At 39.2% G+C, this 23,198-nt stretch overlaps 1 protein-coding gene and 1 pseudogene across 3 annotated transcripts in view; one reads left to right on the top strand and one right to left on the bottom strand.

Moving 5' to 3' along the window:
* MME (membrane metalloendopeptidase) overlaps positions 1-23,198 on the bottom strand; it is a 101,103-nt gene that overhangs the window by 22,398 nt on the left and 55,507 nt on the right. For all 3 annotated transcript variants that reach the window (XM_045903506.3, XM_045903507.3, XM_045903508.3), the window contains exons 15-16: positions 22,418-22,498; positions 21,024-21,127 (exon numbers count right to left, since the gene is read on the bottom strand). In XM_045903506.3, the coding sequence (XP_045759462.1) occupies positions 21,024-21,127; positions 22,418-22,498 (185 nt within the window). The remainder of the gene's footprint in view (positions 1-21,023; positions 21,128-22,417; positions 22,499-23,198) is intronic.
* LOC123834370 (divergent paired-related homeobox-like) lies at positions 15,665-16,153 on the top strand (annotated as a pseudogene).

The raw sequence follows: 23,198 nt of genomic DNA on the forward strand, positions 1-23,198 counted from the left end.
AAACATAAGAACTTGTTACAAATTATACTATTAGTGTCTGATTCAATCTGCTCACCACAATAAAAGCATTATTGCTATTCCAAGATGAATCTTAACTTTCTTTTTGAAATATGATCAACAAATTAATACTAGCTCACTAGGTGAGACATCTCATTTGAAAGTATTTCTACTTCTTGAAAAATCAGAATATATCCAGGTCTGCAATCCGTTACCTCACTTGTAGGAATTTTTGTGGAGGCATCTCATAGTACAAAACCCAGTCAGATGTATCTTTTTGGAAATTGCAAATGGATTGACATTATATTGAAATATGTTTACCCTTATGTTCCTAATACTAGGTAAGTATACCAACAATTCTGGAGCAGTTGACAGAATATTGAAATTCAAGCTGTTAAAACTTCAGATTCAAGTATAAATTTTTCTTAATTTCCTAGTTTATTTTGACACTGAGATATCCCCTTGTCAGGTAGTTAGTTTCAGGTAATCTGCCTCTGATTACTGCCATCTTAAATTATTTTTTAAAATGCAGCATTCCAGCTAATTGAGCAAAGGTATACATTTGTATGATAACTGCAAAATGAAATCCAGGTGGTTCATAAGTAGATTTGTCTGTCTGTCTGGGGGTGCCAACATTCCCATATCTTTCTGCTCAGATGTTGTGACGATGGCATAACAATAGGCATTGTCAGAATATTACTCAGCCTTACAGAAGAATGAGATCATACCACTTGTGACAACATGGATGAACCTAGAGAGTATTATGCTAAGTGAAAGATGTCAAGCAGAGAAAAGCAAATACCACATGATTTCACTTATATGTGGAATCTAAAAAACAAAACAAATGAACAAACAAAAAGCAAAAACAGACCCATAAATACAGAGAACCAACTGGCGATTGCCAGAGAGGAGGGGTGTGGGGGCATGAGCAAAATGGGGGAAGGGGAGTGGGAGGTACAGACTTCCAGTTACGGAATGAATAAGTCACAGGGATGAAAGGTACAGCATAGGGAATACAGTCAGTGGTATTGTAATAGGGTTGTATGATGACAGATGGTAGCTACACTTGCGGTGAGCATAGCATAATGCATAGAGTTGCAGAATCATTGTGTTGTACATCTGAAATTAATGTAACATAGTATGTCAACCACACTTCAATAAAATAAAAAACAAAATCATTGTTAAGCACCTTTTTGCAACAGGAATAATATCCCCATCTTAATACACCATTACATATATCTCTATACAGTCAATGAAAAATGGACAATTCTTGACTTCAGATAACCTCTTAAATGTCAGCACACATGCATACACTTAAGACAATCTTATATTATTAGCTAATGGGTTCTTTGTAGTTATACCACTTTCAGGACAACAATTAATGGGCAATTATTATCCTACTCATGGAAGGAGTTTACAGTAATCAGTACAATGAGATTAAATCAGAACTGTTTCCAGACCCTGCTTTGCAAGGTAAGCAGTACAAAGTCAGCTGCCCATGTCAGCATTTTAGCTACAATTTCAGTAACTATTGTGGGATGTCAGATGGGAGTCTTATTTTGATCTCTCAAAAAGAACTGAGAGAGGGCCATATATAACAACTGTCTGATAAATTCTAATTAAGTATGGGCTTTATCTCCAATAACATGATGAAGACATTCATATAAAAAATTGGGGAATTAAAAAAAATCCAGGTAACATTTCTGTGAATTTTTCTTCAGAAAGAAAATAAGTTTGAAGACAAAGGGGAGATGGTTGATCAATGTGTTTCTTTAGTTTGACGTCACTGTCATTTTAAAAAGAGAAAAATATTTTCAAACAGGATGGTGTGACTGATAGATACATCAGTTTGTCCCAACTTCATCACAGCTGAGTCATCCGTATTTTAATTTCTTGCAGGTTGAGGATTACAAGCATATAATTGTATTTATTTTAATTCAACTGTACTCGATTTCCACATGATTTGTGACGACTCACAACAAAAACATGCAAACCCGGGGATGGTAAGACTAAAATCAAGAGATCAGGAACTATACAGAACAAGTAGATTTTGTTTGCGTGACCAAAAAGCATTACAAAAGGAAATACTTATATAAGTAAAAATCCTGATCAGGAAAAATGATTTATCAGGACTATGTCTACCTATATTCACATAGTTATTATGACTTAGGTTCAAGTATGGTTCTAAGTTGTCTGGCAGGAGGGACAAAATGGAATATGTGCTCAAGCTCCCTGTGAGGAGAAACAGCATTCCTTACAGTGACTCTTTAGAAAGGTATTTCTGATGTGTCCTCAACATTTTGATAGCAAATATGGCAGCAGATTTTATGCATAAATAGCTTAAAATTATTAATTTTAATTGTTATAAAATTGATTTAACATGTTTCCAGATCTCAGTTGTTTTAAGGTTCAGTTTCTCAATTATGAACTGATTTAGTAACAGTATACTCTGCATGGACTTTTACAGCTAATCATAAATAATAGGCAAACTGGTTCTGAACTCAGGCACATGCTAAAAAGGAAAGACAGTGCGCCAATCCAAAATGTTTTCTTAAAATAGAGTACAGAGGGAAGGAGTTAGATTTATGAAACTAATGTTTCACACAACAACAGCACTCAAAAGCAGGGCATAGATGAAGTTTATACACCCTTCTCATGTTTATTCCTTTTGTAAAAATAAATGTCATACCTTTGTTTTAGTGCTTTTCTGCTCTTCTCTTATATTACTGTGAGGGGTTTAAGATTGCATTTTGATTCATGTTTATAACTTTCCAGGACAGAGTGTTTTACATATTAAAATGTCCACGGTGAATTATACTTTCAAGAAAATACGAAGCTATTTATGACCACAGAACTCTCAAATAAAATTAGAATTATGGTGGTTAGTTCACGGAGCACTGGTGTGTAGTGTTTGCCTTTTCTTCCTTGAGAACTTTCATGATGCATCATCAGACCACCCCTGGGTGATTACCTGGATTCAAAAGCACAGAGCATACTGTTCCTGGGAATGACAGGAACCTATAGTACTGTGATCGGACCATTACATCTTTTTTTTTTTTTTAAGATTTATTTATTTACTTGAGAGAGAGAGAGAGTGCGCATGTGTGTGAGTGAGGGGCAGGGCAGAGGGACAGGGAGAGAGAATCCTTAAGCAGACTCCCTGCTGATCGGGGAGCCAGGACGCGGGGCTCCATCCCAGGACCCTGAGATCATGACCTGAGCTAAAACCAAGAGTCAGCCACTTAACAGACTGATCCACCCAGGCACCCCTGGATCATTACATCTTAAATAAAATGATAACAGCTCGAGGTTCAATGTCTAATACGTCTGGTCAGTCACGAAATATCTCATTATGTTAAAGTAAAAGCTAAATTAGGGCAAAGAAAATATTTTTCAAGTTAAATCATGATGTAACAGAAACTATAAGTTATTCCGATTTGGATGTAGCCTCAAAGTTTCAGGAAAAGCTTCCATTTATGGGACACATAAATTTGATGCTGAATACCAGCACAGAAAAGAGAAAATGCACAACAGAAGAGAAATGGAGGTGATTCTCGCCCTAAAATACTGGAGCGTGCAGGTTACCTGAGAATACCTTTCAAGTCCAGACTGGAGGCCAGACACTAGCAGCCTCCTGGAGTAGGTATTAGACCCAAGAGATGAAGTAGGACCCTGTTCTTTGATTTTTCTTCCAGCCTCCCATGGTCTCTGTGTGTAGGGGTTTGGGTGTGTGTGGTATTCAGTGAGGAATCGGAAAGCAAGAAAGAGGAAAACTTTATTTTTAATTTTGGAGACATAATTTTGTCAGGTGAACTGATTCTTGTTTGGGGGCATTCAACAGAACAAAGAAGGGCCCCTATAAGTAGCATGGCCCTCAAAGCTGAGCTAACAGTGTGGATGGGAAATACAACTGAAATACACTTGAGAGGGGGACCAGGTGTTTCTCTTCTATCTCTTATTACCCTGAAGAAGCCAGGCGGTGAGGAAATGAAAGCACAAAGACATCATTTTTATAGCAAGGAAGAAAGGCAGAAGTCGACAGCCTGATCCTGCAGCCTTTTGGATGTAATAAACCCACTGGATTGCAAAAGCACCTGGAGTAAAACGCCTCTTTCACCCACTCATGTGTAACTTTCAAACTTAAAACAACAAAATTGTTAATGCCCCTTTCCCTGAAAGTGTTCAGTTTCCCAGCATCTAGTGGTCCCAGAGCAACTCCTTTAAAATCAGCAGAACAAAACAATGGTTTTCTCTATTTTCCTCAAGTACTGGTGGAAAGGAGAATTCTCATTTTGCAACTGCAATAACCACTGTAACCCTTTACATTTATTCATATTCTCTCACCAAGCCTTCAGAGTTTCCTAGATACCATCCATCTTTCAAACCAGTCATGGAAGACAGATGACACCTCCAGTTTTCAGGTATAGAAACTAAGGCACAGCATGCTTTTCTGTCTTTTTCCTCATACACTTACACAAGAAGTGATACAATTCGGAAAGGCATATGTAAACTAAGGGGAAAGGGGAGCCTCTCATCTTCCATTCCAGCTCAGTACGATGATGAATGCCATTTCCTTGCCAAACTCTTTAAAAATATAAGTGCTCATTTTTGTTTACTTATCTTCAATATACAAAACTCACTTTTATTTATATACACTGGCAATGAACAATCCAAAAAGGAATTAAGAAAACAATTCCATCTACAGTACTACCAAGAAGAATAAAACATTTAGGCATAAATTTAACAAAAGAAGTGTAAGATGTGTATGCTGAAAAGCTACAAAACACCATTGAAAGAAATTCAGACTTGGATCAGAAAAGTTAATTTTTTTAAATTGAGGTGTAATTAACATATAACATTATATTAGTTTCAGGTATATAATATAATGCTTCGATATTTGTATACACTGCAAAATGACCATCACAATAGATCCAGTTGCCAGTCATTATACAAAGTTATGAACATTTTTTTTTCCTTTTTCTTGTAATGGCTTTTACTCTCTTGGCAACTTTCAAATTTACACTACACATCATTGACTATAATCAGCATGCTGTACATTACATCCCTATGACTAATTATTTTATAACTAGAAGTCTGTACCTCTTGATCCCCTTTACCTCTAGTACCCACCCCCAAGCCACCCTCTGCCACCCTGGCAAGCACCATTCTGTTTTATGTATCTATGAGTTTTGTTTGTTCATTTGTTTTTTAGGTTCCACGTATAAGGGAAATCATACAGTATTTGTTTTTCTCTGTCTGCCTCATTTCCCTTAGCATAATACCATCAAATTCCATCCACATTGTCAGAAATGGCAAGATTTCGCTTTTTTATGGCTGAGTAGTATTCCATTGTGTATATGCATGTGTGTGTGTGTGTATGATGTATATGTATAAATATATATATATATATATATATATATATATATATATATATATCACATCTTTTGTATCCATTCATCCATCAGTGAACACTTAGGTTGTTTCCATATCTTAGCTATTGTAAATAATGCTGCAATAGATATAAGGAGTGCATATATCTTTCTAAATTAGTGTTATTATTTTCTTTGAATAAATACCAAGAGTTGGAATTGCTGGATCATATGGTAGAGTTCCATGTGTACTTTTAGGAAATGCTATACTGTTTTCCATAGTGGCTGCACAAATTTATATTTTCACTAATAGTGCACAAGAGTTCTCGTGACAACACTTATTTTTTCTTTTTGGCAATCGTCATTCTAATAGGTGGAGGTAGTATCTCATTGTGATTGATTTGCATTTCCCTAATTAGTAACATTAAGCATCACTTCATGTGCCTGTTAGCCATCTTGTAGGTCTTCTTTGGAAAAATGTTTATTCAGATCCTCTGCCCATTTTTTAATTGGATTGTGATATATACATACACACACACACACATATGTGTGTGTGTGTGTATGTATTTTGGATATTAACCTCTTATTGTATATATGATTTGCAAATATATTCCCCCATTCAGTAGGTGACTTTTTGTTGAGTTAATGGTTTCCTTTGCAGAAGCTTTTAATTTGATGTAGTCCCACTGTTTATTTTTGCTTTTGTTGTCAGATCCAAGAAAATCATTCCCAAGACCAATGGCAAGGAGCTTACTGCCTAGGTTTTCTTCTAGGAATTTTAAGTGTTTCAGGTCCTACATTCAAGTCTTTAATCTATTTTGAGGTAATTTTTGTGTATGGTATATTTCTCTAGTTTTATTCTTTTGCATGTGGCCATTCAGTTTTCCCAACACAATTTATTGAAGAGATTATCCTTCCCACTATATTCTTGCCTCTTCTGTCATATATTAACTACCATATATGTGTGGATTTATTTCTGGGCTCCCTGTTGTTCCATTGATCTATGTATCTGTTCTTGGGCCAATACCATACTTTTTTTTTTATTACTATACCTTTGTAATATAGTTAGATATTAGGGAGCATGATGCCTCCAGCTTTTATCTTCTCTCTCAAGATTGCTTTGGTGATTTGGGATCTTTTGTGTTTTCTATACAAACTTTAGGATCTTGTTCTGTTTCTGTGAAAAATAGCTTTGGAATTTTGATAAGGATTGCATTGAACCTGTAGATTGCTTTGGTAATATGGACATCTTAACATTATTAATTCTTCCAATCCAGGAGTATGGAATATCCTTCCATTTATTTGTGTCTTCTTCAATTTCTGTCATCCATGTTTTTTTGGTGTAGAGGTCTTTCACCTCCATTTCTCTCCTGAGTTTGGTGACATCTTTAAGACCATTACTTTTAACTCCTTATCAGATAAGTTAGTTATCTCCATTTCACTATAATTTTTTTCCTGAGGTTTTAACTTGTTCTTTCATGTGGAACATATTCCTCTGATTTCTCACTTTGTTTGACTCTTGCTTGTTTCTATGTATTAGGCAAAAAACTGTTAAAGGAGTGGTCTTGTGTAGGAGAGGAACCTTATCTTTCAACTTTGCCCTAGGTCTTTGTTGCCTCTCACGCTTTGCAATTGTCAAAGCAACTTGATTTATTTGTCATAGGTCCCAGTTGTTGATGGTGTGCCAAGACTTGTCAGTGCTCCAAAGGGCGGAATCTCATTTAGTACACAGTTTCAGGTTGATTGGAAGGCCCTCAGGCAGCAATATCTGAAGCGTGCAAGTATATACAGTTTTGAGGGACTACAATCATAAACGCTGTTGGCCTCCAGATCAAGTGATCTGCAAGTGTCTCTGGGTTATAGTTATAAAAATTGGTACTTCAGAAGAGTGTATAAACTCCTTTTTGGGAGGTACTGGGGAGATGTAGTGAGGCCGAGGGAGAGCACAAAGATGGTGTCCCCCAGCCTACATTCTCTGAGAGCACCTCCATAGTCTTTAGATTTGTGGCAAACTTGAAATCTGCCCCTCAGACTGAAGCTCCACGACAAGTAAATAGGTCTTTTTACAGAAATACTGGAGATGTGTTTCAACCTGCTGTCTGTGTAGTGCCCTGGGGGTGCCTGCCTGCCAAAAACCATCTCTCAAATTGTTACAGTCCTATGGAATCCAGGAACACAAGCCCCTTGGCCACCAGAGCCAGTTAACTAAGGAACACCTCTGTGTTTCCTGCGTGCACTCACTGGTTTCAGCAAGGCAGCAGAATAGCACAGAGTGAGGCGCTCTTGCATATGCTATCAAGGTAGAGAGAGCAAAACTAGTACCCACCCCCACCTCTGTCCCCACAGAGTCCCAACAGGCCAATGCCCTCTGACAGATGTGTTAAGATTAGCAAATGAATTTCCTTCACATATAATCTAGGCCCTTTTCAAACTGCTACTTTTGTACTGGTCTCTGGAGTGAATTGAGTCTGCAGGTGAGCCCTTTAAGAGAGTTATCTCCATTCCCTCCACCCCTTTGCATCTCTTGGATTTGAATCCCATTAGTTTTCACAGGCAACATCTCTCCATTGCAGGTCTCATGGCTTGGGGTGCCTGAGGTGGGGAACAAACTCCTCACTCCTCAGGAGGAAGCTCTGAATTTATGAAATCCCTCCTGATTGTGGGTCACTGTACCAGGGATGGGTTTCTGGCAAGACCACCTATCTGCCTCTCCCACCCATCTCAATTTGGGCCTTTTACTGTTTGTCATGAAGAAACTATCCAGCTAGTTTCCAGGTCTTCATCAGAGGGAATTGTTTTATATGTAGCTGTAGATTCAGTGTGTCCATGAAAGGAGGTGAGTTCAGGATCTTCCTATGCCTCCATCTTGGACTGCCCCTTTGAAAGTGCTCCTTTTAAAATTGCCTCACAAAAGAGCCTAGATGTCCATCAACAGATGAATGGATAAAGAAAATGTGGTATACGTACACAATGGAATATTATGCAACCATCAAAAAATGAAATCTTGCCATTTGCAATGACATGGATGGAACTAGAGGGTATTATGCTAAGCGAAATAAGTCAATCAGAGAAAGACAATTATCATATGATCTCACTGATATGAGGAATTTGAGAAACAAGAGAAAGGACCATAGGGGAAAGGAGGGAAAAATGAAACAAGACAAAACCAGAGAGGGAGACAAACCATAAGAGACTCTTAATCTCAGGAAACAAACTGAGGGTTGCTGAAGTACAGGGGGGTGGGAGGGTTGGGGTGGCTGGGTGACGGACACTGGGGAGGGTATGTACTATGGTGAGTGCTGTGAATTGTGTAAGACTGATGAATCAAAGACCTGTACCCCTGAAACAAATAATACATTATATGTTAATAAATAAATAAATAAATAAATAAATAAATAAATAAATTGCCTCACACTTACGTTTCCCCCTTACCCTAATACACTTCAGTATGCAATGCCTACACTACATGAAGTCTTTCTAGAAGACCCATCATGACCAGACTAAAACAACAGCTACTATTTAATGAGCACCTAAGTTATATGACAGGCACATTATATGATATATAATACAACAACCCGATAAGGCAAAAATAGATGTTATTTTCCTCAGTTTGTAAAGGAATCATTGATGCTCAGAGATATTATGCAGGTTGTCGAAATTTACACAGTAAGTGTCAGAGCAAGAATCTTAACCCAGGGCCACCCACTCTAATTCCCACGTTCCACCATCCCCCCATCCCTAACCTGACTGCAAAGCACAATCTCTTTCCACTGTTCTGTAAAAGGGCAGTATTTTTTACCCAAAGGTAAAAGCACAGTAGGACCAAAGAGTCCCATTAAACTATTCATTGTTGTTGCATAACAGTTGTTAACATAACTGAAGTACTCTGACTCCTATTCTGACATGACATTGGGAGAATCCACTTCTCTTTCAACCAAACCCAACAAAAATCACTAACCTGGTTTTCTTCCTAGAAGTCAACCAATTGCATATGGTTCTAAGTTTGGCAACAAGACACAATCTTGTACATTTATATGCACGGATGTATGGCACCTTCACTTGTGTGATATACCAAATTCAGAGAAATTCCCAAACTGGGAAATATATGAGTGGGTGGGTCACTTCTGTCAGAATTTTCTTTTTTTAAAAAAAAGATTTTATTTATTTATTTGACAGAGAGAGACACAGCGAGAGAAGGAACACAAGCAGGGAGAGTGGGAGAGGGAGAAGCAGGCCTCCCACTGCGCAGGGAGAGCGATGCAGGACTCGATCCCAGGACCATGGGACAACGACCTGAGCTGAAGGCAGATGCTTAACGACTGAGCCACCCAGGCACCCCTGTCAGAATTTTCTTTTGGTGACTTTTTTCCTGATTTAGAATAATCTTGGGATCTTTCAGGAAAGAACTGAAACTTCTTCCATCCCATATAACCCTTAGCAATGATATAACTTGACATTATTGTCTGTCTAGCTCATTAGACAGTAAGTCCATGAAGGCAGTGATGTTCTTTTTTTTGAAATTATAGTAAGAACACGTACCAGTAGGTCTATCTTTTTAACACATGTTACCACATTGAAGTATACATTATCGTAAACTGTAGATACAATGCTGTACAGAAGGTCTCTAGAGGTTATTGATCTTGCTTAACTTAAACTTTATACCTGCTGATTAGTAACTGCTCTCTCCTCCAGTCCCTGGTAATCACAATTCCATTCTTTTATTTTATGAATTTGGCTATTTTAGATTCCTCATATAAGTGGAATCATGCAGTATTTGTTTTTCTCTGTCTGGCTTATTTCACTTGGCATAATGTCCTCATGTTCATCCATGTTGTTGTATACTGCAGAATCTCCTTCTCTTTAAAAGCTAAATGGTATCCCATTGTTCGCATATACCACCTTTTCTTTATTCATTCATCTGTCAATGGAAACAAGTTGTTTCCACATCTTAGCTGTTATGAATGGTGTAATAAACATAGGAGGGCAAATATCCCTTAGAGATCCTGATTTCAATTCTTTTGGATATATATTTAGAAAGGGGCTTGCTGGGTCATACAGTAGTTCTATTCTAATTTTTTGAGGAAACTCCATACTGTTTTCCATAGCCACTGCACCATTTTGCATTCCTACCAATGGTGTGCAAGGGCTCCAATTTCTCCACATCCTTTACCAATACTTGTCTCTTTTGTTTGTTTTATCATGATCATACTGACAGCAGTGATGTGTTAGCTCACTGTGATTTTGACCTGCCTTTCCCTGATGAGTAGTGATGTTGAGCATCTTTTCGTGTGTCTGTTGGCCATTTGTATGTCTTCTCTGGAGAAATGTCTATTCAAGGCCTTAGCCCATTTTTAAATTGGCTTATTGCTTTTTTCGTTATTGAGTTTTAGAAGTTCCCTATATGTTTTGGAGATTAACATCTTACCAGAAATATGATTTGCCCTATTTTCACCCACTTCATAGGTTGCTTTTTCATTCTGTTCATTATTTCCTTTGCTGTGCAGAAACTCTTTGGTTTGATATAGTCTCACTTGTTTATTTCACGCTGTGTTCTCAATTGTATCTCTAGGGCTTAGAACAGTGTTGGGAACATGAGAGGCACTCAATAGGTCCTCCAAGAGAGATGACCCTCTCATCCTGGGACTCTGGGAGGGGGGAAGGCACTAGGCCGAGGTGAAGCACTGCTGCTATGCAGGCTGTAGAGAGCCATGGCCACCAAGAACCATGCACCAACTGAACATCATCCCCTCAAGATGGTGCCCTAGTGTAAAGGTTCCAGAATTCTTTTGCAAAATTCTCCTAGTTTAAAACTTCAATCTTTAAATTATTTAATTGCCCTATTTCCCCTTCCCCTATAAAAACCAAACCAAACCAAACCTTCCTTGGATGCTAATTTAAAAAGCAGAAATGGGGGCACCTGGGTGGCTCAGTTGGTTAAGCGTCTGCCTTCGGCTCAGGTCATGATCCCAGAGTCCTGGGACTGAGACCTGCATCGGGTTCCCTGCTCAGTGGGGAGTCTCCTTTTCCCTCTCCCCCAGCTCATGCTCTCTTTCTCTCTCAAATAAATAAATAAATAAATAAAATCTTTAAAAAAAAAAAAAGCAGAAATGTTTTACCCCTATCACGATGATCACTATGTACAGAATGGTTGAATCACTATATTGTACAACCTGAAACGAATATAACACTATATGTTAACTATGCTGGAATTAAAACAAAAAAACTTAATTTAAAAAAAAAAGCAGAAATGTTTTTACTGCTAAAATGTGTTTTGCTTATGGTCCCAAAACACACTGTAAAAGCACAAAGCCCGTCAGTTTAATGGGAGCATAAAAGATTGGAAATCTAAAATTTTAATCTATTACAACATGTGTAGAACATGAGCATTCCAGGGCTGATACTGCCATGGGGGAAGTAGAATGATTTGTCCAAGTTTGCTCTAGCTGTTATTCTGTCTTTCTGGCTCAGTAATACTTGATGAGCCAAATAATCTTTTTTGTAAATCTTCCCCACATATCTATGCTCATGGAGATTCATTTGTGTCTCAAGTCTCCAGCACTCTGCATACCCACCCTGGACAGTTCCTATCAACGCCACCTCTGTACCACCTCATTTACCCATATATAATTTCCATAATATATATAATGCCCACCTACATAATATAATAGCCCTCCATACTGTTTTTCTTTGGATAACCAAGTTCACTGATACAGGACTTCATGAGAAAGAAGACTGACTCTAGAAATAATACAGTGAAGGGGAAGCATCAGAAGGGATATTTTTTTGGTATTATTTATTTATTTATTTATTTATTTATATATTTTTTTAAAGATTTTATTTATTTGTGAGAGAGAGAGCACAAGCAGGGGGAGTGGCAGGCAGAGGGAGAAGAAACAGGCTCTGCATTGAGCAGGGAGTCTGACGTGGGACTTGATCCCAGGACCCCGGGATCACGACCTGAGCCGAAGGCAGACGCTTAACCGACTGAGCCACCCAGGCGCCCCCAGAAGGGATATTTTATAAAGAAGTGAGGTACTTCTCTACCTCTGGAAAGTATGTTCCTTTTCTCTCGAGTCACTTGATGTGTAGAAGCCAAGGAGGAAAACTGTTTGGCTCTTATCAACCTTCACAGTTAGGGCCACAAAATTTTAATGCTGGAAAGAACCTTAGGGATGTTAGACAGTCTAAATCAACCCGCTCATGTTATAAATAAGGAAACTACATGACCTTTAAAAGGCCACAGGTAGTAAATGGCAGCACCAGGACACTGAGAGAGTTCATGACTCACTGCAGTGGCAAAACTACAGTGTCACTTCACAGGGTGCCAACCTCCTTGTCGCTTTCGGGAAAAACCACAGAGGGCCACAGCTGTTGGGCTGCCAGCCTCGGGGGGCCAACTGCTTGTTTGGGGGACTGCTGCCACCCAATTAGCTCAGATCAGAAGAAAACAGCAGGCTCGAAGAAATAAAGGGGAAGACAAATGAGCCAACCATTCTGTTTTGTTTTAATTCTAGAGGCTCCTCTCGTCTCATCCATATTAATTTAAATGTTGACATGTTGGGGCGCCTGGGTGGCTCAGTCGGTTAAGCATCTGCCTTCGGCTCAGGTCCTTGCTCAGCGGGGAGTCTGCTTCTCTCCCTCCCTGTACCCCCTCCCCCTCAGCTCCTGCTCTGTCTCTCGCTTTCTCACTCTCTCAAATAAATAAATAAAATCTTAAAATAAATAAATAAATAAATGCTGACATGTCGCTTCCAGAGAATGTCTCACTAGTAAGTAAAGGTTTAACTGTCGTTTTAAAAAATGTGCTGTCCGATGAATGGATAAAGAAGATGTGGTATATATATACAATGGAATATTATGCAGCCATCAAAAGGAATGAGATCTTGCCATTTGCAACGACGTGGATGGAACTGGAGGGTGTTATGTTGAGTGAAATAAGTCAAACAGAGAAAGACATGTATCATATGATCTCACTGATATGAGGAATTCTTAATCGCAGGAAACTGAGTGTTGTTGGAGTGGCGGGTGGGGTGGGAGGGATGGGGGGACTGGGTGATAGACACTGGGGAGGGTATGTGCTCTGGTAAGCGCTGTGAATTGTGCAAGACTGTTGAATCTCAGATCTGTACCTCTGAAACAAATAATGCAATATATGTTAAGAAAAAAAAAAAGAAGAAGAAGAAGAAGAAGGTAGCGGGAGGGGAAGAATGAAGCGGGGGAAATCGGAGGGGTAGACGAACCATGAGAGACGATGGACTCTGAAAAACAAACAGGGTTCTAGAGGGGAGGGGGGTGGGAGGATGGGTTAGCCTGGTGGTGGGTATTTAGGAGGGCACATTCTGCATGGAGCACTGGGTGTTGTGCACAAACAATGAATCATGGAACACTTCATCTAAAACTAATGTTGTAATGTAAGGGGATTAACATAAGAATAAAAAAATTAAAAAAAAAAATGTGCTGTCCTAGGGATGCCTGGGTGGCTCAGTCAGTTAAGCGTCTGCCTTCGGCTCAGGTTATGATCCCAGGGTTCTGGGACCGAGTCCCCCCTTGGGCTCCTTGCTCAGCCGGGAGTCTGCTTCTCCCTCTGCTTGTGCTCTCTCTCTGTCTCAAATAAAGATAAAACCCAAAATAAAAAAAAAAAGATGCTGTCCTAGCACTTTGTTTCTTTGTTAATAGCACCAACCAAATTCTGCCTTTTATCAGATTTAATTGTTACTCACTTGCTTCTTGCCCTAGATGGTGAGCTCCTGGATGTAGGGCCACATTTAATTTCTCTGCATCCTTTACAGTGCTTAGCATAGCCGCTCAATAAAATGCTTATTGAACTGGTTCCTGTCAATGTCTCTGTTTTTATTTTGATGCATAACAGTGGGAAAGATAGAGCAATGAAATAAGTCTTTGTAGTTTACGGTAAGTAACTCCGTGGCTCAGTGGTCATGATTTACAAACACTGCCACATCACAATGATATCACAGAAAGTTCTGTCCCAGAAAATGAACAGAATAACATCAAGTCTAAAAAACAAGAGGGGCGCCTGGGTGGCTCAGTCGTTAAGCATCTGCCTTCGGCTCAGGTCATGATCCCAGGGTCCTAGGATCAAGCCCCGCATCGGGCTCCCTGCTCAGCGGGAAGCCTGCTTCTCCCTCTCCCACTCCCTCTGCTTGTGTTCCCTCTCTCGCTGTATCTCTCTCTGTCAAACAAATAAAAATCTTAAAAAAATAATAATAATAAAATAAAAAACGAGAAAAGGAATTCTTTTTTTGTTATTATTCTTGTGCATTTTTTTCTTTTTAGAGTTTTGTTTATTCTATTGACTTTAAGTGAATAATCATGTTACTGGAAGTAAATCATTATAGATCATATCTAAGTAATTTTGCCAATGGATATTATATTCTCAACTTAGCACTATTATTATCTGATAATATGACATATTTGAAATTCTTTACAAACTGGCACCAAAAACCCAGAGAACATAATGTTTGAGATAATTTTGGAAACACTAGGCACTCAGAAACCGCAAGAACCAAGCTTTTTAAATTTAAATCCCTGCCCTTTGCAGTTGTCAGCTGCTCAGATGGGCAGGAGGCCGTTTTAGTGAAATGATTAAATCAGGTATATCACATTCAGACTTCCTGACTTTCTCAATTTTTTGAATCTCTTAAACAAGGAGAATAGCAGAGAGTTGTTGCATAACTTCACCAACCATGATGGCGAGATGGCGGGATGCGATAATCTTTACCTTAGCAGCCAAGTCAGCTTCATTAGCATGATCACAAACTGGCTATTGTAACATTTTTGAACCCCATGAACACTGAGGAAGGGTCTACATTCCGTTCATCAGTGTTCAAGCTCTGGTGACACAAATACATGGTTTTCTGCTTTTAACAAGGGCTAGTGCAGGCACAAGGTGAAGAGAAAAATGCAATGGGGTGTTATGAATAAGGAAGTAACATTCCAGTTGAGTCCAACAATGTATATAGGTTTCTGTTAGATGAACAAGAGCAGAAAGGGTGGTCTGAGGGAAGGGACAAGGAGGAAGAAAAGATGGAGCAATCACTTAAAATAATTCCTATGGCTGGAGCTTTGGGTAACGGTGGGGGTGGGGATAGGGTGAATCTAAGGGAATTCTGGAGAGCTGGTGGGAGGAATGCAGAGCTTTGTACCTGTTTCATGGGGCAGGCAACATGGATATCCTGAAAGGTTTTCATCAGGATATAACAAGACTCAATCTGTGTTTTTAAAACAAATCTCTAGGCTTGACACAGGACCAGAGCATGTGAACACATCTAGATCTCAGGATGTCAGGCGCAGGGGACCTTCCTAAAGGAAAGCACCAGAAGCATTCCCAAAGGAAACGAACAATGTTCACTGAGTAATAACTGGCAGATCTGGAATTCTTGTTCAGCAAGAACCCCTACCCCGCTCCCAGCCTTCAGAAAGAAATGGCCTCAAAACTGGAGATACATCCCACGGTACCGCAGGTTTGGTTCAAGACTCATAGAGCAAAACTCAAGAAAGTCAAACAACAGCAATTAGCTGGGGTAGAAGTCAAGACCAGCTCTTCCAAGAGAAACATGGATGCACCTCCAGCACCCCCTGATGGTGCCTACCCTGCTTCCCTGGTTTATACAGATCACCCGATACCTTCCTTCCAACTCAGCACATGCTCCAATTTTAAGGCTCTCCCAGACCATTCTGTTGGCCACACAGTAGTCCATTTTGGCTACTGCCAAGATCCTAACATTTACTCCCTTTGTCCATTATGGAATCTCAAATTCTTTCCATAAGCATCACTGCTAATTCTTTTGGTTCTTCATCTCCACAAAGAACTTAACAAGAGAAGCTAGACACAAAAGGTCAGATATTATAATGATTTGCAATGATTCCCATACAAGAGACAGATACAAGATCTGCACAACATGGATGCATTTCAAAAATATCTCCGTGGAAGAAAAAAGACACAGAAGTGCCCATGTGGTGAAATTGAGTGGAAAGAGGTGCTAAACAAACATTGGGATGGGGATGTTTCATGTTGTAATTAGGATGGCAGTAACCTGGATGTATAAATTCATCCAAAGACACAGAACTGTAACTCTATTATTATGCACACCACAAAAAACAAACAATCATGTGACAGGATGGAGGTGTTAGCTAATGTCACGGCGGTAATCATTTTGCAATATATAAATGTATCAAATCAACACATTGTACACCTTAAACTTGCACAGTGTTGTGTGACAGCTGTATCTCATTAAAGCTGGAGAAAAAAATTTTAAATTATATCTCAATAAATATATATAATGGGACTACTAAAAAAATAAATAAAAATAAAAAATAAAAAAATCTCTAGGGCCGGGCGCCTGGGTGGCTCAGTTGGTCAAGCGACTGCCTTCGGCTCAGGTCATGATCCTGGAGTCACGGGATCGAGGGGGTCCCTCGGCAGGGAGCCTGCTTCTCCCTCTGACCCTCCCCCCTCTCATGTGCTCTCTGTCTCTCTCATTCTCTCTGTCTCAAATAAATAAATAAAATCTTAAAAAAAAAAATCTCTAGGGCCATAGTATGGAGAATAAGCTGAAGGAAAGATGACTGGTGATAAGATTAGGAAAAAATTTGTAATAACTCTGGTGAACAATGAGACATGTCTGAATTTAGTCAGTGACCATGGAGATGATAAGCTGCAGATCCCCTCACAATACCTATATAATATTTAATCAGCAGCTGGTGGGCATAAACTTTTTTTTGTGAATGGGGATTTGAAGTAGATATCACTGTCAAATGTCAGAGATGAGAGAGAGGGATCAGTCTAGAATGATGAGTTCCTGATTTCTGTCTTGATAGCAATAAGATGAAAGTTGATGAAAATATGGGGAAATATGAGGATATAGGGAGAAAGATGATCAATTTTTGCCCAAAATGGCAAATGCTGTGTTTGTAGGGTCAATGGAACACCTACATAGAGGTGTTTCATAGGTAGCTAGATATTTGGGTTTGAAGCTCAGCAAAGAATCTGGGCCAGGTGCAAATATTCAGTGGTCATAACGATGGTAGAAGATGCCAAGAAGCACACGAGTTTGCTCAGTGAGGGAAAAAAAAGGTCCAGAAGTTTATTATTTGGATAATTGACTGAATTAAATTAAATTAATTGCTGTCTTGAAAATTTAATACATCATTTCTCTACAATACCCTACAGTGCAAACCCTACATAATCAATAGTTTTTCTCATCTCTGTCCCCTCAGTTGTGGGTATGGACACCTATTTCTCCTGCAAGACCGTGGCAGTGAGGACCTGAGCATCTGCAAATGTAATTCTCTGAGAGGTAACTACAAACAACGAGAACAAAGTAGACATAGTAGATGTTTTCTGCCTGGACAGACACAGTGAGGATTTGAACTTGGTGCTACATAAAAAAGTAAGGAAAACATAGTGACTTTCTTACTATTAACCAGGTACAAAATGGGTCCAAAACCATCAATCACTACAAGAAACCTCAAAAAATACAAGGAACTGTACAGTCCTAATGATTTGATGTGATAATTGTCAAAAGTGCTTGCAACATTTAGGAAAACAAAAAATAAATTTTAGGGGCGCCTGGGTGGCTCAGTCAGTTAAGCCTCTGCCTTTGGCTCAGGTCATGATCCCAGAGTCCTGGGATCGAGTCCTGCATTGGGCTTCTTGCTCAGTAGGGAACCTGCTTCTCCCTCTGCCTGCCACTCCCCCTGTTTGTGCTCACTCTCTCTGTCAAATAAATAAAATCTTTAAAAAAATAATAAATAAATTTTAAACCTAAATTGCCAAATTAAAGCTTCACCCTGTAAAAAAAATTTCACAAAATTAACAACGGACAGTATCATTAACAAAAAGGAGCTAACACTAACTCAGGGGTTCTCACCTGAAGTTGGGGGGGTGGTACTGAAAAAGATACCAGTATCTGGGTCCCCATCCACAGGCAAGTACATCTCAAGTGAAGGTGGTGAAGTTGAGGCCTCAGTACTATTTCTATGGCCCCCCAGGTGACTCTGATGTGCAGCCAGAGTTTAGAACCATTGTACTCAGTACACAGGCAGAAGAGGGAGAAGAAAAAGAAACTAGGCTGGTATGGCACAGAAGACCTTAGAAGACATATTGCACTTGTGATTGACTATCAAGAATCTCATGGGAAGGGCCCAAAAGGTTCTAGTGAGCTATGCATGCTACCGATGAAACATTCATTAAAATATTGTAAGGGCACCTGGGTGGCTCACTTGGTTAAACATCTGCCGTAGGCTCAGGTCATGATCTCCAGGTCCCAGGATCAAACCCCACATCGGGCTCCCTGCTCAGTGGGGAATCTGCTTCTCCCTCTCCCTCTCCTGCTCCCCCTGCTCATGCTCTCTCTCTCTCAAATAAATAAATAAAATCTTTAAAAAAATATTGTACACAGCTTTCACTTGTGATTATTATAAGGGAAGAGGACTCAGGAGAAAATCAACACATATGATGAAAGGGAATGAAAAATGCAAACTGTATTACAAAATGATTACAGAACTTTGGGCTGCATTAACTTTAAAAGAAAACATCAAGTAATAATTCAACAACTATTTTTAAAATTATGAAACAGTCTTCTGGTGTCATATGGGTGCAGGTTATATTAGCTATTTTCAGAAACACCACCTGACAATATTTCTCTGTAGATATTTTACACGGTACTGACAATTATGAATTGTGAGCATATGTATTTTTAAAGAAATGAAAATCTTCAGACTTGTAAGAAACTTCTCAGATTATAAATTTACCCACTGCATATTCTTTTTGGTGACTTTTTGTGGGTTTCTAGAAATAGGTTTTCACAACTGATTATAACACAAACCATATGCACCCATTCTTCTTCCTTCTTTGCTAGCTAGGGCACAACATTCTCCAGCCTCTGTAGCCCTGTTTCTAGCACCAGACAATACAACATTTGCTGCAGTATAAACCGTGAGGTGAGCAAAAGAAATCAGTCTCTCTTTCAGGGTACCTGACGGATTCAAATGTTCTGTAGGGATTAAAATGTATTGGCATTGTCATTTAGGAATTTTGTCCAACCTGTACTTGGTTTAACTGGGAACAGAACAGCCTGCCATCAAACAGTCCACTATCACTTTGTACCTTTCCTGACACAACATTTCCTTTCTGGTGGTAGAGTTTATTATATCATGTCTTTCTTACCCTCTGATCTTATAATATAATATAATATTACCAAGGTCCACCTTCGATTCTCCTAGTTCCCAGTGACTTAGTGGACTTAGTGTTCTAGAATAGTAGTTTAGTAAATGAATAAGTGAAAGAATAAATGAGCGCATGAGCGCATTGGTTTCAAGCACCTCACTGGCATTATTTTGTCTGTTACCATGCAAATCAAGGTAGTATGTTTATTTTTCATTTGCTCATTCATTCATTCATTCATTCGGTTTTAACTGAAAAACCTTCTAGGTGTTCAGCACTGTGCTGAACAGTCAAAAGGAAGGATAGCCCCTGTTCTCCAGGAGTTAAGAGCCTAGCAAGAAAAAGTCAACGTAAGCAGCTCTAGGGATCCAAGTGCACAAACACACGTTGATAAATATATTAGCCACACCCATTTAGTTGAAAACTCAAGACTAAACTAATGTTAATGTTAATATGAAGTACGAATGCTACTAATAAGCAGAGATGAAGAGCATTTGAAGGCGACTCCCACGATCTATTTGGCTGCCACAAGGTTGACGGTGTTACAAGGAGCAGTCTAGGAAGGGGATGGGGCTGTGGGATGACTGGCCCATGGAAAACAGGTGGGGCTGTGGGTGCAAGACCATTCTCAGTATTGCAGGTGCGGCCTCACAGAAGGCTTGCAGGAGCTCTGGGTTGCTTAGGCTAAGGTGTTTTTTTTTTTTAAGATTTTATTTATTTGACACACAGAGAGAGATCGACAGCCAGAGAGGGAATACAAGCAGGGGGAGTGGGAGAGGGAGAAACAGGCTTCCCACCGAACAGGGAGCCTGACGCGGGGCTCGACCCCAGGACCCAGGGATCATGACCTGAGCCGAAGGCAGATGCTTAATGACTGAGTCACCCAGGCACCCCAGGCTAGGGTGTTCTTGAGAAACTTGTCCACAAACAGGTAACAGTCTCACAGAAGGCTTGAAAGAGCTCTGGGTTACCTAGGCTAAGGGGTTCTTGAGAAACTTGTCCACAGAGTAGAGGAAATAGGCAGTAAATGAGAGGAAACCAAAGAAATGGGGGTAGCCTGAGGACACCTTAATAAAAAAATTTTTAATTTTCTTAAATCTTTGACCCATCTCTACTATGATAGTCTTAGATACTCTTGGAGGTACTCACTCCATTGACAGACATTGTACTTTTTTTTTTTTTTTTTTTTTTTTAAAGATTGTATTTATTTATTTGAGAGAGAGAGAATGAGAGAGAACACATGAGAGGGGATAGGGTCAGAGGGCAAAGCAGACTCCCTGCCGAGCAGGGAGCCCGATGCAGGACTCGATCATGACCTGAGCCGAAGGCAGTCGCTTAACCAACTGAGCCACCCAGGCGCCCCGACATTGTACTTTTTAAACATTATTTTAAATTGACTTCTTTTTCTTAACCCAACTATGAGGGACAAAGCCCCTTTTCTGAATGAACATATAAGAAACGAATATACATACTCATCCTTGTCCACCTTTTCTCGGAGCTTCTTTAGCTGTTTATTTTGGCTGAACTTCAAGTTTTGAATTATGTTCTCAAAGTATTTATCTTCCTTGTAGTTCAACTATATTACATAAAAGATTTTGGGAAAATTAGGCAAAATTTTTGCTAAAAGGATAGGGGATATGTTCTTAATTTGTATCAGTTAATAAAGTTAACAGAGAGCATTAAAACTTACCAAAGAAGGATTTAATTCTCATTAGCCTAGTTCTATACTACATGTCACTGCTGCTTTAACTGAATTACTACTTTAGCCTATTCTTCTGTAACTAATCAAATGAAACCAAGTGTCAGACAAGCTTTCCTATATTGACATTAACCCTTACATGACAGATGAGACAAGAGTCCATTCTTAATTTAGCACTTACTATGTACCAGGCACTGTTCTCAGCACTTCATATATTACATGTTTTTAATCCTTATAATATAATATAATCTTATGAAGATGGGCTGTTACCACCATTTTAAAGCTGAAGAAACCACGCAGACAATTAAGTCACTTGCCCAAGTTAGTGAGCAGTGAAGCTGGAATTTGAACCCAAGTACCTGTCTGTGAGTCTTTGCTCTTAGCCACTGGACTCCTGAGACAAGGGCCCCCGGGACTGACATGCTGCAGCCTGTTCATTTACAAGAAATAGTCAAGCTTTTCTACAAATTGGAAGAGAGGAGAGGACACTGTGGTTTGCAAACCCCCACGTGATGCTAGTAATCAATGGATTAGGAATCACTGTCATCCCCAGGTCTGGGCAAGGATCACCTTATTGTCACCAGAGTTTCAAAGTAGTTGCGGGGACCACAAGGTTAGCAACAGGACCCTCAGCTGGGTCTGAAATCAATAGCATAGTGACTTGAATCGATTCTGTTCTCTTTTCATTGTTACATTACCAGAGGGGAATAAAATCGCTTCTGGTTTTCAAACAGTAGGTTTTTGTTTTGTTTTATTTTTTAAATAGAGGCATGACCTGGTTTTTATCCAGTGGAGGAATAATTGGAAAGTGGAGGAAAACTGAAGACTTGACTTTTCAGGCCTGTACTAGGTGAGATAAGGAGCCTGAGGGCCGCCTGTTGCTCATCACTCTGATGTCTACCCCTTGATGCACTTTAAAGGACACCAGATTTTCCCACTACTGTTCAATGGACTATATGGAAACCAAAATAACAAAACCCAAATATGAACCAGGCCGGTGAAACAAAAGGTTAAAGCTAAAAGATAGTTTTGGCTTCAGTGTAAAAGGCTTTATATAACGAGATCTTTGGCTTTAGGCTACTTCACATAATTTCTGGCACCCCACAGCTAGAAATGACAATACCACCAGTCCCAGGTATCATTAGCACAGTCTTCATAGAGACTTACCTCGAGGTATTCATTATTCAGTTTATTATCATTTGAAATAATGTCATCAGGATAGCCAATTCTTTCTTTAATGGCTAAGGCCTAGGAAAATTAAAACATTGAATATAAGGGCAATTACATAACTTCCAAATGCAAACATTATAATTTGCCATGACTAGCAATTGAATAACTTGATCCATATTGCTTACAAAAATAGTATTTGACAACACTTAAATAGAGATCTTTGAAATGGCTTCTCCCTGGGGTTCAAAATAAACAAAAAACAGCTCTGAAGTTTTGCTTCTAATACCCTATTCTCATAGGCTCCACCTTTCCCAAGAAAATCAAAATGAAAACTGACAAGTCATCGTTCCACATGTATTGTACTTCAATGAACTTTTTCTCTGAAAGGCTTTTTTCTTCAATTTTATAGGAGGGGTAATATTTAGAGCTTCCATTCTAGCAGCTTATAATTATCTTTCCACTTCACTGAGTTGGCTGAGAAAACAGATATGGGCTTCTAGGGTTAGTGCTAATATTCTTTCTGAATATTGAGTCCTGGAGTTTGTATGTTCTCTTTTGGTCCCCAAAGCCAACATACCTACCTACCCACAGTTAAATGAGTGGCATTATTTAAAAAAGTAGAGAACAGGATTTTCCTTGCTATACCAGCTCATATTGACCGCTTGCTTACTATCATTTCTAATTTTTATTTTTATTATTTTAGAATTGTTTACTTTTATTATTTCATTATTACTACTTGTTTCCTATTATGATCTCTATTTCTATTTTTTTATTTCTC

The sequence above is a fragment of the Mirounga angustirostris genome, unplaced genomic scaffold (assembly GCF_029215605.1).
Source record: "Mirounga angustirostris isolate CCGP_5_RB_7025 unplaced genomic scaffold, mMirAng1.0.hap1 SCAF_1, whole genome shotgun sequence".
In the NCBI taxonomy this organism is placed as follows: Eukaryota; Metazoa; Chordata; class Mammalia; order Carnivora; family Phocidae; genus Mirounga; species Mirounga angustirostris.